Source organism: Dama dama, chromosome 8, assembly GCF_033118175.1.
Source record: "Dama dama isolate Ldn47 chromosome 8, ASM3311817v1, whole genome shotgun sequence".
Taxonomy (NCBI): domain Eukaryota; kingdom Metazoa; phylum Chordata; class Mammalia; order Artiodactyla; family Cervidae; genus Dama; species Dama dama.
The window spans coordinates 11640037-11657702 of record NC_083688.1 but is presented as its reverse complement, the minus strand read 5'-3'; the positions used below and the strand labels follow the sequence as shown (position 1 = coordinate 11657702).

General features: G+C 54.1%; 1 protein-coding gene across 2 annotated transcripts in view; it reads right to left on the bottom strand.

The window, feature by feature from the left end:
• Nucleotides 1-17666, bottom strand: part of PTPRU (protein tyrosine phosphatase receptor type U) — an 87321-nt gene that overhangs the window by 3205 nt on the left and 66450 nt on the right. For both annotated transcript variants that reach the window (XM_061148402.1, XM_061148401.1), the window contains 11 exons: nucleotides 16995-17070; nucleotides 16451-16527; nucleotides 10812-10848; nucleotides 10107-10204; nucleotides 9908-10024; nucleotides 8877-9031; nucleotides 7310-7445; nucleotides 5946-6095; nucleotides 4865-5038; nucleotides 2222-2362; nucleotides 17-142 (listed from right to left, as the gene is read on the bottom strand). In XM_061148402.1, coding sequence (XP_061004385.1) covers nucleotides 17-142; nucleotides 2222-2362; nucleotides 4865-5038; nucleotides 5946-6095; nucleotides 7310-7445; nucleotides 8877-9031; nucleotides 9908-10024; nucleotides 10107-10204; nucleotides 10812-10848; nucleotides 16451-16527; nucleotides 16995-17070 — 1287 coding nt within the window. The remainder of the gene's footprint in view (nucleotides 1-16; nucleotides 143-2221; nucleotides 2363-4864; nucleotides 5039-5945; nucleotides 6096-7309; nucleotides 7446-8876; nucleotides 9032-9907; nucleotides 10025-10106; nucleotides 10205-10811; nucleotides 10849-16450; nucleotides 16528-16994; nucleotides 17071-17666) is intronic.

Sequence of the window (17666 nt, the reverse complement as noted above, 5' to 3'; positions counted from 1 at the left end):
CTCCCACCCCACTCACCCGAGAGATGTTTTGCACCCGGAAAACTCGGGCCACCAAGTCCTCGTCCGCTGTGCCCGACACGAACTCCACCTCCATGAGGCCATACTGCTGCCGGCCTGGCTCCGGCCAGTACTGCAGGCAGGGCTGGGAGTGCGGGACGGGGAGGCCAGCTGAGCTGAGCAGAGCTGGTGGGCAGCTGCTGCTCACACCCACCCCCAGACCTCCATGCTTGCCCTGGAGCCCACCACTCACTCCAGACTCACGTTCAGTTCCCCCCCACATCCCACCACTCACCTATCAGATCACATGTACACCCGCCCCGGTGCATTTGTACTGATACACTCAAGTCAGCCGAAACAAGCCCTTTGTTGTGGGTTCATTGACACCGCCGTGCCACTAGACAGCTACACCTTAACACTGTCACAAGCACATACACTTTCCCCAGGCTGCCTTCTTCCAAGGACAGGCCTCAAATGATCCCCACTAGCCCCAGCACCCCTGCCCCATGGCCTTCTCTCTTGCTGCCTCAGCCCTCCAGCATCAGCTCACAGACATGGGGTGTCCCTCTGCTGCAGCACAGCTTAGCACCCTCCTACTCTGGCCCCAGGACCCCTCTGTGGAGTCAGGGTCCTAAATGTACCCCACTCCAGGTCGCATTCTCAAGTCACAGAGAAGGCACAGCCCCCTTACACATAAATACATGGGTCTTCTGGGGAGTTGGTCTGAGGCCCCAGCTTTCTAGTATAGCCTTCTAGCGAGGCTCTTCCTTCCTCCGAGCCCCAGTTTCTCCAGCTGTGAAATGGTCCCCGGGGCCCATCCCAGACAACACGCTGCTCTATCTAACCCCCCTCTCTGACCACAAAGGGAAGACACTCCTTCCTCTTTCTCCTGAGGTCCTGGCAACTCCTTGCATTCAGGCCTTTGCACATGCTGCTCCCTCTCCATGGACCACTTGTCTCCCATCTCTTCACCAACTCAACTCTACCCTTCCTGTACCTCTCAGCTCAGATTTTACCTCCTCCAGGAAGCCCTCCCTGATACACCATCCCCCAGGCTCCTCTGTGTCCCTGTACCAGCTCCATGGTAGCCCTCTGCCTCTGCTGTCATGATCAGTTTCAGAACCTGCTTCCCCCAAACCATGAGATCTGGGAGGGGCCACGTGTTCTCCTTCTACCTTCCCACCAGGCAGACAGGGAGTGGCCCATGAGCAAATGAATGAACAAACGTGTGACTAGTGAATGACATCTCTGTGAGCCTCCCTCTGGGTCCCTCCTCTCCATCTCAGTAACATGGGATTCCCTTGCAACGTGGGATTCCCCTAGATCCCTGCCCAGGTCCTGGAGCCCATTACCCTGAAGTCCTAGGTCATTTATACCAACTACCTGACTTTCAAGGAACCCAGTTAACAATCTTCTCCAGGCAGTCATCTCCAGGCTGTCATGCTCATCTTATAGCAATGGTCATACACTGGAAGGTGGAGTGTCTGGACCTCCCAGGAGTTCCAGCTTTCGGAGCCCCAGAAAGAATGAGGGGAGCTGCCTCAGGCTGAGATCACTGACCACCATCTGGACCATCCTCAGAAGCAATGGTCACCTTCATCATCTCCACCCCTGCCGTGTACTGAGCACCTGCTATATGCCAGTCACAGTGCAGTGCCAAGCATCCCACATACATCTCACACAATCCTGACAATAATCTCATGACAGAACAGGTGCTGAGATAGTCCCCATCTCACAGAAAAGGAGACTGAGGCTCGAAGAGGTATATTAACTTACCCTCGATCAAACTGTCAGAAAGTAAGGAGGCTGGACTTCTACTCTGCCTCAAAGGCCCCCATGATTAGCTGAGTGACAGAAAGCAGAGGCTCTGGGAGGAGGCAGCCCCAGGCAAGGGGCAGGGCTCTGCCACTTCCCAGCTGTGTGACCTGGGAGAAGTCCCTTCACCTCTCTGGGTCTTAATTCTCTCACCTGAAGCCCATAAGTGCAAAGCAGAGTCCCTAGTACACACCAGATGCTCCATAAAGAGCAGCTACTTTTCTCCAGGTTGAGCCTGGTTTTACAGACAAGGAAACCGAGGCTCTGGAAGGGAGTAGGACACATCTGAGGCAACTCAGCAAGTAGGTGCAGAGCTGGGGTCCAACCCCTGACTTTTGCCATGTGCCCTTGAACAGACCGAGGTCCTGGGCAGCAGGTGGCTAGCCTGCCTGGCCAGTGGAGCCCTTACCCAGGCGGAGTTGGACTGGTGCAGCTGGTTGAGCATGACGATGGAGGTGCACCCGTAGTCATAGACCAGCCGCCAGAAGTCAGGAGTGGTGCTCTGCAGCGGGTGGAGGGTCACAATGAAGGCCGCGCTCCGGGTATAGCTCTGCAGGGAAACTGGGACTCAGCACCCAACACCGCCAAGCTTCTGCCCCATGTCCTCCCGCCCTGCCCACCCGAGCTCCACCCCACAGGACCAGGCTGCCTCCAGGGACCCAATGTGGAGGTTGGCCGGCACCGTGGGGCCTGAGTTGACAGGGTGAGCCCCCAAGGCTCTAAGGCCCAAGCCCATGGCCCCCCTGAGCTAAATAGCCAAAAGTTCCCAATAGGTGGCAACGGGCATGGTGGGCAGAGGCTGGCCAAGCTTGCTCCCTTGCTATTTGCACCTGCTATTCCTGTTGCCTGGAACAAATTTCCCAGGTGTACAGGGCTCTCTCCCTCACTTCTTTCTGGCCATTGCTTAACTTCAACCTCTTCAAAGAGGCCCTCTTTACCAATTCATCAAAAATAACCACATGCATACCCCCAAAACCCACATGAAACACTTGCTCTATCTGGTTGCTTTTTTTAGAAATTAACAGTAACTGACAGTCCATTGTACACTTGTTTGTTGACTGTCTCAACCCATTTCCCCAAAGGCAAGGTTAAGGAGAGCAGATTTTTTTCAGGGTGTGGCCTGTGACCAGAACTTTATAGGAGTTCAAGAAATATTTTTTTAATAAACAAATACCTAGGTGCCTTCCAACCCCATGGATGAAGGGTCTGAGACCCCAACCCAAGCCCCCAGACCAGTGGCCAGTACTGACTCCACTCCCCACTCCTGACGTTGCCCCACAGGTGAGCCAGCCACAGCCCTCCCCCCATTTCAGTGCTCCAGTCCCAAGTCTCCTCCTCTACCCTGCCTTGTCCCCCTCGTGCCATGTCCCCTGCCTCTCCTGATGCTCTTCTCTTACCACCCCCTCCCCTCCCCAGGACCCACCGAAAGCTCCCCAACACCGAGCCCAGCCAGACCCCAAAACTCAGGCCTGGGCGCCCAGTGTGGCTCCCTGCAGACTTAACCACCAAAAACGGCCCCCACTTGGCCCCCAGACAAGCTCACCACAATGCAAGCAGCAGGGCCTGCATGGCTGGGATCAAGTGTGAGATATCACGGCCCCAAGGAAGCTTCTCCACCGGACCGGCCCATTCCCACCAGGGCCAAGGAACCCACTGTGACCCTCTCCAGCTCAGGGGCTCAGGACCTCAGAGAGCCTCCTCTCCATTGCCCCCATGTGCAGACGGGCACGCTGAGGCCAGAGAGCAAGCTGAGAGTGAGGCCAGATCCCTACATCCCCCTCCAAAGCTCACCGGCACCCGAGGCCACCTCCCCAGGACCCCAGCCGCCTCTCCGTTCACTCCCTTCAGTGGCTGGGACTGCTTGCCCCTGCTTGCCTTCAGCTCACTCCAGGAAGCCCCCGGGAAGGAAGCGTGGGAGCTTTCTCTCTTTGGAGAAACCCCACTGTTCCTTGCACCGTTATGCCAAGGGGCTCTGGCTAAGAACTGGGCCAGGAAAGGCCCATCTGCCTCATCCCTGCGGTGGGGGAAGCTCCCTCCCCACAGCTCTCATCTCCACATGGAGGGACATCCACTGGTGACAGGACGTCCAGTGGTGACATCCACCTTCACGGGTGGACTGGGGACAAGACCGGAAGTGCTCAGCTCCCGAAGGGAAGGCCCTCCCCATCTCTTTCCAGACCAGCTCTTCCTCAGAAGCTGTGCATTCAACTGTTGCCGCTCCCCGCCAACATGTAAAGGTCTGCCCCTTGCGGGGAGGGGCTCCAGCTGGACCGCTGAGTCTGAGAGGACAGGTCTGCCTGCCCGAGGCTGAAGGGGTAGCCATCCATGTAGCCACACAGCTGAAGTCACCTTCTCCAGTCTCACCAGTTTCCTTACAACAGTAACATCTTACCTCCACCTGTCTGCCCCCTGCACCTCTCTCTCAAACTGGTTCCATTTGGGAAAGAATAGGGGGACACTCACAAGACTTGTCCCCCTCAGGCAGTGGCACCCTGAAGTTATTCACTGGACCCTAAATCCCCTGGCGCCGTTTGCAAAGCCCAATAAAGGGGGTGGAGCCTCCTGAGCTGGGAGTAAAGGCTTCTAAACAGCTCCTGAGATCTCAGACGGCTAGGCATGGGGAGCAAGTCACTACTCCAGGCCAGGTTCCTAGGCAGGCTCTCACTCCACCACCCCAGGACAAGCTCCCCTGACTCCAGATACCAAATCTCACATCCCAACCCCAAACCCTCCCAACCTCCCCAGCCAAAGCCCTTGAATCACTCATCCTACCCAGGCTTTGCTGGGCCTGACCCTGGAGACAGCCCTGCCTGAACTCCACCACTCAGATCCCTACTCAGGCCGAGGGTAAGACCTGAGGGGGAGCACTGGTTCTTGAGTGCCCTGAATAGAAGATCCTTGGGTGGTGGGGAGGAAGGCCACCCAAGGGGCCACCCCAGAGAGGCAGAGGGCTCCCCTAACCTGAATCCTCAGTTCTGTCCCCCTAGCTCCTGCACCTTCCCTCACTGCTGGGTGAGGGTGTCCCAGAGCCCAGCCCACCCCCGCGCCTCACGTCAGTCAGGGCCGCATTGATGTAGTTGTTGGGGTCCCCGTCCGTGGAGACGAGGAAGGGCAGGCAGCGGTCAGGCGGCAGGACATCCATGCTGCGGTTCTTGTCCCGGTTCCGGGGCAGCAGGGCGATGCTGCACTCCTCCACATCCAGTGGCGGTGTGACTGAGTTCAGAGTCTACAGAGAGGGAGAGGACAGGAAGGTGATGTCCCGTGTTCGCGGGGCTCTCCTCCCCCCATGAAGCCCCGTGAAGGAGACTGGGCTGGGTTATTATGCCCATTTTATGGATGGAGAAACTGAGGTCCAGAGAGAAAAGAGAGAGAGAGAGAGGGACCCAGGCTCCCTGGATCCAGGCTGTGCAGGGCCTGGACAGAGCTCTGGAGACTGGAGTCTACTTCCTCGACACCTGTGTACTGTAGACAAGCTATTCTATCTCTAAGCCTCGTTTTCCCTCTGCTGTAAAACGGAATAATTATTTGCCTACCCCAGGGGATTGCTGGGGGAATAAAGTGAGATAACAGCAAGCCTGGCATGTGTACCACCTTCAAAACACAAGAAGGCACCGTGAGGATCGTTACAGGAGCCAAGCCCTGAAAACTCCGCATCTTCCACAAAGCAGACTCCAGGGACCTGATGCAGGAGGTCACCTTCCCGGCCCTGTCAAGGAACACCTGGCACACGAGCGAGCCAAGGACCCTGGGCCACCTCCCCTCCCCTCCTGCCTCCATGCCTCAGGCATCCTGATTCATGGAGTCTCCATTTCTTCCTCTTGTTCTTCTTGATGTTGTTCAGTCACCCAGTCGTGTCTGACTCTTTGCAACCCCATGGAAACTGTATGTAGCCCACCAGGCTCCTCTGTCCATGGGATTCTCCAGGCAAGAATACTGGAGTGGGTTGCCTTTCCTTTCTCCAGGGGATCTTCCCAACCCAGGGATCAAACCCAGGTCTCCTGCATTGCAGGCAGATTCGTTACCATCTGAGCCAGCAGGGAAGCCCCCTGCAGCACTGAGGGCCTCCCAATACCACACACATGCTCACTGACTCACTCACAAGCCACACCTAAACACAAACACTCATGCCCCACCTGGAACTCCTCCCGCAGCTGGGAGGAATTACTCTGAGGGTCAATGCGGATCATCTCCTTGTACGTGGCCTTGAATTCGCTCACAGGGATGGTGGTCTCCCCACACAGGCAGGCCTCCAGGATTGCATCATGGATAAAGATGTACTGCTCCTGGAACGGGAGGAGAGAATATGAGGAACCAGGAGGGAAGCAGAAGTGAGAGATTTCGGGGTCAGGAGGAGGCAAGTTCAAAGTTGCAGCTGGGGTGCTCTGAGGTGGAATCCAGCCATGTGTTACTACACATGGGACCCACCATACTTGAAACAGCCTGCACGGATATTTGCTCATTGATCTCACATTTCATCCCATAATAACCCTACGAGAAGCTCTGAAGGTGAGGGGACAGCCCCGGGTCACACATCTAGAGAGGAGACAAACCCAAGAAGCATTATGTCTTAATGGTAGAACTTATGACTTTGGCCCAATGCTGTGTGACCTCACCCAAGTGAACACAGTGGAGCTGAGCTTGGGAAGACCCTGAGAGGCTGGCAGCTCTGTGATGACCAAGAGGCATGGGATGGCACGGGATGGGGAGGGAGGCTTTAGAGGGAGGGGATATAGGTATACTTATGGCTGATTCATGTGGTTATACAGCAGAAACTAACACAACTTTGTAAAGCAACTATCCTCCAATCTTAAAAGATATCCTGTGATAAACCATTATAGAAAACAATATTCAAAAAAACAAAGGACATATGTATAACCAAATCACTTTGCTATACAACAGGAATTAACAACATTGTAAATCAGCTATGCTGTTGGTCAGTCGCCAAGTCGTGTCCGACTCTTCGCAACCCCATGGACTGCAGCGTGCCAGGCTTCCCTGAACCTCACCATCTCCTCAAGTTTGCCCAAGTTCATGTCCACTGCCTCGGTGGTGCCATCCAACCATCTCATCCAAATCAACTGAGTAAACAGGCTCTGTGTCAATAAATAATTTGCTCAAAATAAAAAAAAAAAAAGAATTCCTTCTGCTCTAAATATCTCAGTTGTAACAATCAAATGCGATAACCCCATACATCATAGCCTCACAAGCATGCAGTATTATTTACATGATGCCATTATATGATGTTCTTATTTATGTGTTATCAGAGGTCTAAACACAAAAGCTCACACTCACAGCATAAATAAAAAACAGTTTAAAACAAACAAAAAAAAAATCAAAAATAAATTTTTTTAAAAAAGAGGCTGGCAGGCCAAGTCCAGGGATGGGAAAGGACAGGGGGACATCCTAGACACCTTTCTGACACCCTCCACCAGCTTCGAGCTCCTACACGAGGGACTCTTGTCCTGGAGGGGCTGTGGGGGGAGCGCCGCACCCCCACCTCGGTCTGGATCATGTTGACGCGCCGGGAGCAGAGGGTCTTCACGCAGTTGTAGATGTCCACGACGCCCTCGCACTCCGCCATGTCCAGCATCACATCCAGAACGATGTAACACCCCGTGCGGCCAGTGCCCGCGCTGGGGAGAGAGAACCCGGGGCCAGATCAGAGGCTTGGGGAGGGAGCCCAGGACCTCAAAGAAGAACAGAGCAGACCTGGGGCCCTGGGCCATATCTACACCACACAGGCGATGGGCGACACTGGCGGAGCCTGGGAGGAGGCTGCTGGAAGAGTTCCGGGGAAATGTGACAGAAGGCAGAGCGGGAGCTGGGCCTTGGAGATGGAGAGGAAAGAAAGGGTGGAGAGAATGCGGATCTGAAACCAGCTCAACTTGGCAGCTCTGACAGGGGAAGAGGAACAAAAGTGACACTCAGCTTAACCCAAGAATACTCTGGTTTCCTTGATGTCTGGAAATCTCCTACACACCCTTCAAAGCCCTACACACTTAAATCCACTCACATAGTCAGTAGAGCCTTCAGGAAATGTCAGGTTTTTGAGTTCCCAGAGCAAGCTGGGTGGACTCTTACCAAAACCCCCTTCCCTGCTCCGTGGTCACTGTTTATGGGGATGTCTCCCTACCTCACTGTGAGCTCCTTGAGAGCTGGATGGGGTCGAACCCATCTCTGGAATCCTCACATTTAGCACCAGGTGGAGCAGAGTTGAGAGGAGCGGGGAGGACAAAGATGACACCAAGATCTCAAGTTTGAAAATGGTGAGAGCAACGTGTTGGCCAGGACACACAGCCAGTGGGTATCCCAAATACCACTGATAGGGGCTGGAATTAGTGAAACCGCTTTGGAAAACTGTCCACAGTATCTAGTAAGGCTGAACATTCACAGAGCGATTCCACTCCTACGTACCTACCTCCCAGAAATGCGAGCGTGTGTGTCAGCCAAAAGACATGTAAGAGAATGTCCTTAGCAGCACTGTTCATAAAAGCTCAAAGCTGGAAAACACCCAAATGCCTGCCCACAGCAGAATGGATAAACACATGCTGGTTTGTTCACCCAGTGGAATAGGATACAATACGGATGAACCTTACAAGCATAAGGTTGAGAGAAAGTCAGACTCCAAGGAGCACCTGATGTGTGATTCCATTGATACAAAGTTCAAAAGCATGCACAATGAATCTCAGGCTTAGAAGTTAGGAGAGTGATCACTCTGGAAGGGAGGAGGTGGGGTACAGGCCAGAAGGGAGCTCCAGGGACTTCTGGGTTCTGTTAATGTTCTGTTTCTTGATCTGAGTAGTGCTGAGTCCTTCACAGTGAATTTGGGGAAATTCCTAAAGCTTACTTATTATTATAATAGCCTATAATAATAAGCTACACTTCTCAGTGTATACATGACAATGCCAATCCCAGAGCCGAAGCTCAAAGGGCAAAGGGCATCAGTGGGTCATTCTCCCCTGCCCTTTGTCTCTGAGCAGGATGGACTCGGGCCCAGCCTCCCTTAGGGACCTCAAACAACCTCGTTCTCCAACCCCTTCTCGCTCGGCTCCCCAGCACCCCACCTGCAGTGGATGACCACGGGCCCAGCGTCAGGGGGTGTGGAGGCCTTCACACGCCGGATGAAGGCCAGCAGCCCTGTGGCGTGGTAGGGGACGCCGTGCTCCGGCCAGGCCGTAAAGTGGAACTGGCGGACCTCGTGGCGGGCAGAGTAGCCTCTCTGGGGAGACAACAGAAGTGACAGTCAGAGCCCCTGCCAGCATCTACCAGACACCCGCAGTGTGCCAGGCACTGGATGCTGGTGTCTACCAGACACTTGCAGCGTGCCAGGCACGGGAGTGAGCGTCTCACTGCAGGAACTCGGTTCACCCCAGTGAGACTCACGAGGTGCCTATTAATGACTCATTGTACAAGCAAGAAACCAAAGCCTCAAAGATGAGAAACCGCTTGCCTGAAGAAGACAAGACACACATTAGGCAGGGGTTGGGCCAAGATCTGCCTGATGCCAAATCTGCACTGTAAGTCACCCACTTCTGCCACCTGCTACACAGCTGCCCTAAGAGATCATTTTGATGCTCCCAGTCTTAGTTCAAAGGGGGAAAACTATCTTTCCTCTGAGGATTTTATAGACAGTCAAATAAGACTGTGGACCGGAAGACTTAGCCATCCCTCGCCTATGGCCTTTTGTGAGTATGTAACCACTCTTGAGCCTCACTTTCCCTATCTGTAAAATGGGGCTGATGGCAAAGGCCTAACCCACAGACTGAAACAGGGCTGAAACAATGTGTGTGACGGGCTGAGCACAGCGCCTGGCACAGAGCAGGTTCAGCACCTGGCAGTTATCCTCACGGTCCGCATCGCTCTCTACATCCTCACCATCCTCATCATCTTGACTTCCTCTTGCAGTCACCAGTCAAGACGGCCACTTTTCCATCCTTTCACAGCGCCCCCTGTGAGGCACTGTGGCTGCCCTGCTCGGGATGCAGAGTGCCATCCCCACCCTCCACTCCTGGGTTGGAGGGGGTGGGGGGGTGGTTTGCCCTGTCCCACCTTCTCAGGCACCCCGGGAGAGGCCTGGTGACCACAGGAGACTCACCCGCTCCAGGGCAAAGCTGCGCACGACATACTCGGCTAGAGTCTCCGTCTTCACCAGCGTGATCTTGATGTCCCCGTACATGTCGGAGTCCTCCGGCCAGTACCGCGAGCATTTCACCTGGAGGCCCCAGGGGGCAGGCTCAGCGGGCTCTTCACTGCCCCCCTGCCTGCCACGCCCCCTCCCCCGGGGCCCCACTTACCCTGCCCACCTCCACCAGTTTGGTGATCATGACGATGCTGGAACAGTGCTCCTGCCACACCATGCGCCAGAAGTCGTAGACCATCTCAGGCTTTGGCCCTGGAGCGCAGAGAGGGCTTGTCTCTAGGGCCAGGTCTCCACCCAGGCCCAGCACACCACTGCCCCACACCACCGATGCAGGCCAGGAGGGTCCTGAGCCCCAGTGGGGGCTTCATGCTCACCCCCACACACCCCCATCAACTGCCGACTCATGCCCGTTGGGCCCTTGGGGTGGTCATTATCAGGGAGAGCCTGCCTGGAGACCCCGGTCATCCTGAGTGGAACCCAGGAGGAAGAGCTGGAGGGCCATGGCACAAGCCTCCAGGAGGGATGGACAGTGGAAAGGATAAGACACAGCCTGAGGGACCCAGGCAGCCCCCAGACCAAGAGGCACAATCCACACCCAAGAGGACCAAGGCCGGCTGGCCCTCTTGCATGCAGACAGACAGATGGACCAGGAGCTACATGCAGACAGCAGACATCGGGAGACACAAACACAAAGAGGGAACAGATATGGATGTCCAGATTCCAGAAGCCCAGACAGACAGACAGATGGAAGGCAGACAGGGAGGCAGACAGATCAGCAGAGAAGGCAGGAAGGCAGGCAGAGGGCACTCAGCACGCTGGGGCAGGGGGTGGGGGGAACATGGGCGGAGGTGCCAGGTACCTTGAGTGGCTATGAAGTGATTTGACCTGTGGTAACCCTGGAACAGGAGAAGAGGGCGTGTTAAGACCCCGAGGATCGGCCCCTCACTTGCTCAGGCCCTCCTGCCCTCCTCTCCCAGAAGCTGCACACACAGCCCCCACTCAGGGAAGTGCCCCAGCCTCTTGACCTGTCCTTTGAGCATCCCCAAGTAAGGAAGGAAGTAGAGCCTGGATACCTGGGTAGTGGGTTTAAACCCATCTTTGTTCCGTGACCCAAGGGAAGACACGACTCCTTCATGGGCCTAGAGGGGCTCCCCTTTCATAATTGGGGATAACTGTCCATAATCTGCTTATAACCCAGCTGCTCTTTCGAGACAAATACATTGCAGGGTGACCCTACCCTGTTCCCAAAGCCCCAGAGACCCTAAGCAACCCCAGGCCCCAGGCTGGGTCTTGTCAGTTATCTCAGCCCTGCTCAGGGCAATCAGAATGAGCAATGTCCCTCCCCATGACCCGGTCACCCAGGGCTTGAGGTGGCCCAATGAAGGCTTCAGGTTAGGAGCTAGTGAGCACAGGAGTTGCTCATGGCCATTAGATAAAATGTTTTTTAAAATCTTTAAAATCAATAATAACGATACTAGCAATAATAAATAACTTAACACAGTTATTTATTAAAATAATAATAAATGTTTGCGGCCCTGTTATGGACACATACTGTGCTAAGCACTTTATCTGTATTATCTCCCACAAAAGAGGCCAAGAGCTATATTCCTCTTCCATCCCCAGAGCCCCCAGACTGAGAAGTGGAACCAGCCAGACTCCACTTCCACCCTGAGGCGGGACCCACCCGTGAGACACCCAAGGAACCAGCGCAGGTGACACGGGATCAGTAAGAAGCAGTGCAGAGCTGGTGCGAAAGAAACAACCAAGATCAGCCGCTGGCCTTAAGTTCACACCCTCGACACAGCTCCCACCTGTGACCCGGTGGGCTTCCCAGGCCCAAGGGGCCCTGCAGGCAGACTGCCAGAATACAAAGCCCAATTCTACACAACTCCTGCTAAGTGTTGGGCAAATTCCTTTATTTCTCTATGTCTGTATTTTCGCATCTATACAACGGGAATAATTATGGTCTTTATCTCCTTGGGCGGCTGTGAAGGGTAAAGTTACACACATTAAGGGCTTGGCACATGGCAAACACAAAGCCAGGACTTAATCAAGAGTCGCCATTATTATTGCTACCACTTTAAATGTCCACAAGTATCTCTGAAGATCTCAATGGTGTGAACATCAAGAATTACTGGGCAGACAGCAGTTCACGACAGGAGTTAAGAATACGAGTCATGGGTCAGGTTGAGCTGGGTCTCTGCTGCCAAATAGGAACTGTGTGATTCTAGGCACTGAGCAGGCACTTCTCAGCCTTCAATGTGCATGTGAATCTCCTGGAGATCTTGTTAAAAGGCAGATTCAGATTCAGCCAGTATGGGGAGGGGCCTGGGATTGTGCATTTCCAACCAGATCCCAGGTAGTGCCAAGGCGGGGCCTCAAAACACATTTGGAGTAGCTAGGCTCTCTGACTCTCTAAGCCTCTGTCCTCCTCCAGAATATGAGGATAATACCAAGACACGCACATGCTGTATACCTACAGTTCCCATGAAAATGACCAAAACATAGTCAAAGTTACCAAGAATGAAGAGCCTCCCAGAGTCACTCAACCCTCACTACCGGAACCTCTCCAGGTCTAGCCTAACTCCTTCCCACTGTCTCCCCAGCCACGCCTCTGCTTCATGTCTTTAGGGGAGCTGCTGGGCAACTGGGGTCAGAGGGGGCACTCGGCAGAGGTGCCGCCAGTGTTGCCCTCCATCCCCAGCCTCAGTCAAGCTGGGAACAGGCTACTCCACCTAAAGCCAGTTTGCTTGAGACTCTCACACAAGAGCCAGAGTCTCCAGTGCCCAGCATATTGCCAGCACCCAACTGCTAATCAATACATACAGCAAACAGCTCAATAATTTTTCAGACAGATGGCTTTCAATATCTGCATATTCACTTTTTAGTGGCCCATGTGCATTATTGCACAATTACGTCACACAGAGGACAGTGAAATGGAAAGTTTTAAATGCTCAGATGTTAAAGGAAGATAAGGAGACCAGCTTGAGCACACCCGCTTTAGAGACCAGGATTAGAGAGCAGGGGTGCTCCTACTCTGGGGCATCAAGCATGTCCTAGGAGCCTGTTCCCGGGCAGACACACACACCTCCCTGGTGCCCTTGAATGGGCAGAGCTAGGAGACTGACTACCTGCACAGTGGGCAAGGCCCCTGGGGCATCCCAATGGCCCCAAAGAGAGAGATCCAGGGTCTCATGTAATGGTGGGGGGGGGGGGGGAGGGGTCTCATGGAAGGGTACAGGGCTCAGGTTGGATTTGAGGCCCCAGCTCTGCTAATCCAGAGCCTTGGGGCCATGAGTAAGCCACTCAATCTTTCTAAGCCTCAATTTTGTCATCTGCCACATGCAGGTCTCAACCTCATGGAGTGTGGCAGAAATGACATGAGGTGCCAGAAGGGCCTGGCTCAGAGCATGTACTCAGCCAATAATGTTTTTGGTAACAGGCATTTGTAAATGAAATAAGCCATGTCCCCTCAGGGTATTTCATAAGAGTCTGGCAACAACTAAATGAATGTTTTATATGGAGATTGAGATGTAAAAACATATAGTGATCTAGGGACTTGCTCAGCTGTCCAGCGGTTAAGACTCCACGCTCCCAGTGCAGGGAGCGTGGATTCAATCCCTGATTGGGAAACTGACTGGGGAACTAAGATCCCATATGTCACACGGTGTGGCCAAAAAAATTTTTAAATTAAAATTTAAAAAAAATTCTAAAATGAAAAAAAAAAATAATGATTTATAGTCATCACCTCCTAATGGGGTTGCTAAGGCTGAGTACATCCATTGCCTTCTGTGGGTCTAATATTTCATTTAAGTTTAGCAACTTTACAAATCACCTGTGTAAAGAAACTCAAAATAAGGCAGACGGTATCTAGGAGCACATGAGGAACAACTGTCATCTCCAGCAGATGTGACAGCAGGGACCTTATGCTTTATATATTAGTGCAAGGTCCCAAGCATATACGTGTTGTCTGAAAGTCTAATAATGAGTTGCATTTTTCCAATCATAAAAAAGCCAGACATATATTTGTAAAAGAAAAAAGGAAATAAAATAGACAAGGTACCCCCAAAATAATCCCATCAGGCATCAACTATTACAAAAATTATATTAAAAAAATCAAATGAGAGGACTGCTAGATGAAATTTTTTTTTAATTCTTATAAGGCCCAAATATAGCACAATTTTTTAAGATAAAATACCCAACAGCTCCCCCAAAATAAAACACTCAAATTAGGGCTAAATTTGAGGGCAAAGCGGTGAGGGTTGAGTTTCAATCAAACTGATGACAAAGGGATTGGAACACAAGGGAAACTACTACTAAAGGGGAGTGCCTGGGGCCACCCCTGCTTCCTGGAAGGCCCGGACCCCCAAGCAGTGGGGGAACAGGGCACCCAGGGCAGCTCCTCCCACCCCACCCTTCCCAGGCCCACAGAAGGTATGGCTAATGAGGACTCATTGGGCACAGGGGCTGGGGAGAAGGGCGACAGAGGTGGTGGCCAGGGAGGTGGCCGGGGGGCCTGGGGAGGCACCCGGACACTGCAGGCCCCCCTTAGGGTAGAGGAGATGGAGGGCATTGTTTACAACAGGGGTTGCGTCAAACTTTCAGCCCTGGCGGCCCCTGGCCAGGCTGCTGAAATGGACGGTTGGTGCTGGGCACACAAGTGGAGGAGAAGGAGGACAGAGACAAGAGAGAGAGAGAGAGAGAGAGAGGGACAGCCAGAGATTGTGAGAAAGCCTGAGATACGGCCGGTCAGACAGACAGGAGGAGGAGGAAACGGGAGAGAGATACTTACTTCACGGTTTATCCGAATCTTAATGATTCCAGTGAGGGAACAGGACAAAGCAAAAGAGACAGATATTAGGCCAGAGGCAGATGGAGGTGGACGGCAGAGCACAGGAGTGGCTGGAATGGGTGGTGCCCAGCAGGCGAGGCAGAGCAGAGACGGGTGGCCAGGCCTGGGCAAGAGAAGGGCACGGGCAGGGCCCCCTGGAGGGGCCCCAGGAGAAGCAGACTAGGGCCTTGAGGACCCCGAGGCGAGGCCACTGTCCCTGTCCCCAGAGCTGCCCAAGTCGAGGCCAGGTCGGACCATACTGCAGCCTGGGGAGAGGGTGGGGAGGTCGTGTAGAAAGCAAGGGATTCTGGCAAATGTGGGCGAGCGCATCTGGCCACCAGGAGGAAGTGAAGAAGGAGAGGAGAAGTCACCTCCACCGTCCCTGATTGCCCCCCGCTCCGGATACATGCCTCCTCCACCTCTGACCTGGCATGCTGGTCCTGCCTGAGATTACCCTTCCCTTCCCTCTCCAGCCACCCAAAGCCAGCACAAGCCCTCTGCCTCTATGCAGCCCAACATGGCTAAACCTGGCCCCACCACTACCTTGCCGCACGATGCTGAGAAAGTCATTCATTCCTCTTTCCTGGCTTGTGATTTCCCAACTAACCTGAATTCACTTTACTTATATGATCATGAGCCTCCCCGACTAGAATCTACGGATTCAAGGACTATGTCTCCTTTTTCACAGGTGTATTCCCAGTGGCCAGCACCATGCCTGGTACACAGTAGATGCTCAAAATATATTTAACATCTAATGAATGAATAAGTGGTTCTCTGCACACTCGACTTGCTACCAGTTGGGGAGTCTGATCAGCGTCCCTGGGCCTGTCCTGTCCCACTCTCATCCACACTTGGGGAGCGGATTCATCGCCTCTTCTTCACACCCAAGCCCAGGGCCCCCTGGCTGCCTGCGCTGTCTCCGGCCTCTCCTCCCTCTGGTCCAGCCTGACCAGTGGCTGCCGCGGCTGGCAGGACAGTCTTGTCATCAGCAGCAAAGGCTCTGGAGACCCTGACCAGCTGAGATGCGGCTCCCTTCTTGACCACTCGCTAGCTGGGTGACCTAGGAAAAGTAGCTTCACGTCTCTGAGCCCCAGTTTTCCTCTCCTGTAAAGTGAGGCCACGATGCTGACCACAGCATGGGGTGGTTGTCGGGAATATAGACAATTAAATATTTGGCATAAAGTGCTTAGCACAGTGCTTGGCACACAGTACCTGGTTAATTAACCTGAGTTTGTCATAGTCCAACATTTCCAATGCTCCCTGATGCCCCTAGGAAAAAAGCCCAGCTCCTCAGCCTGACATTCGAGGCCTTCACAGTCCAGCCCCTGCCTGACTCAGCCTCACTGCGTGCCATGAGAAGCCCACCTCCAGCCTCGGGGCCCCTCACTGAGAGGAGACCTGTCCTCACGTCTAGGCCTGGCTGGCTGCCCTCTTGCCTCCATTCTGCTTCACTCACACCCCGACCCCAGGGAAGCCCTCCTGACGGCCGCTGCCCACCCTGCCCTCCCCCCTCCGCTGAGCTCCCTGCACTGGCTGCAGGAGGTGGGGGGCGCTCAGGAATCCAGCCACGTGAACCCCGACTTCTTCCATGCCAGGTCCCGCCCCGCCTGGACAGTGAGCCCGGAGCAGCCGGGGCCAGTCAGTGGACAGTGGGGCGAGGCACTCACGTCTATGTAGTTGGCGTTGATGTAGTCGGCGTCGGGATCGCCCAGCATCGGGTGCAGTTTGACTCGGTGCCGATCATCTGGAAACACAGAGCACGTGGCCATGGAGCGGGCAGGGGCTGAACTGGGGACCCCAGCGCTGGGGCGGTGTGGGGGAGAGGCCTCCTGGAGGCCAGAGCCGGGGCACATGCAGGGCAGTCAGGGAACCTAGAGACTCAGGGCTGAGCAGCAGGGCATCCGTATTGCTGGAGGTAGGACAGGCCGGTGGTTAGTCGGGGCTGCAGCGTCAACAAGGCCCTGAGCTGTTCCAGCAACTGTGTGACCCCGGGAGGGGGCTTAACCTCCCAAGCCTCAGTTTCCTCATCTGTAAAGTGGGAGTTCTACTACATCCCACATCACAGGACTGCGGAAAACACTACGTCAGACGAGGAGCGTGGTGCTCAGCACCCAGCCCAGCCTGCAACAGGCCCTCCATAAATGGCTCTCTCCCTCTTCCTGCTTCCTCCCACCCACTGCCCCAGACCACAGGCCCTCCCGCAGGACTCACAGGCAGGCATGGGCTCCTGCCGGCCACCCTTGACCTTGTCTTTCTTCTTTGTAGCATCCCAGCCTTCAAAGAAGCTCTGCCAGGAGGGAAAGTGGTAGTTAGTGGCGGGAGGGAAGCCCCTCCCCTCCCAAGGGCCCCCGACCCTGTCCGCAGAAGCGGGTAGGACCACGGTAAGGGCCAGGTTCAGGGTTAAACTTGGGGCCTGAGATAAAGTCACTGTATATTCCTTTCTATGTGAGGGACTAAGTTAAATACCGAGCAGGGGTGGGGGGGGGGGGGTGGGTGAGAAAAAGAGGGGAAAAGAGGTAATTATATTTCAGACACATTTCAGAATAAAGGTTAGGTTTAGGTCAAATCCAGGTCTGAGCTGGGACGAAGGTAAAGGTGAGGGTCAAATTAAGCCCAGACGGAGGTGGGATGGGATTCAAGTCAGAGTTCAAAGGAAGCTTAGGATGAAAGTTAGAGTCAAAGTCATACTGGGGTTTAGACTGGAGGTCAAGGTCAATGTTTGTGGTCAGGTTCACATCAGGGATAGAAGGATCCTGGTAGGGTCCAGATGGAGACCCACAAGATTCAGACACTTTTTAAGTCAGGGTTAGGATGAGGGAGAAACCAGGTCAGGCTGAGATTAGGGTCAAGGTCAAGGTCAAGAAATTAGCTTGAAATGGGGAC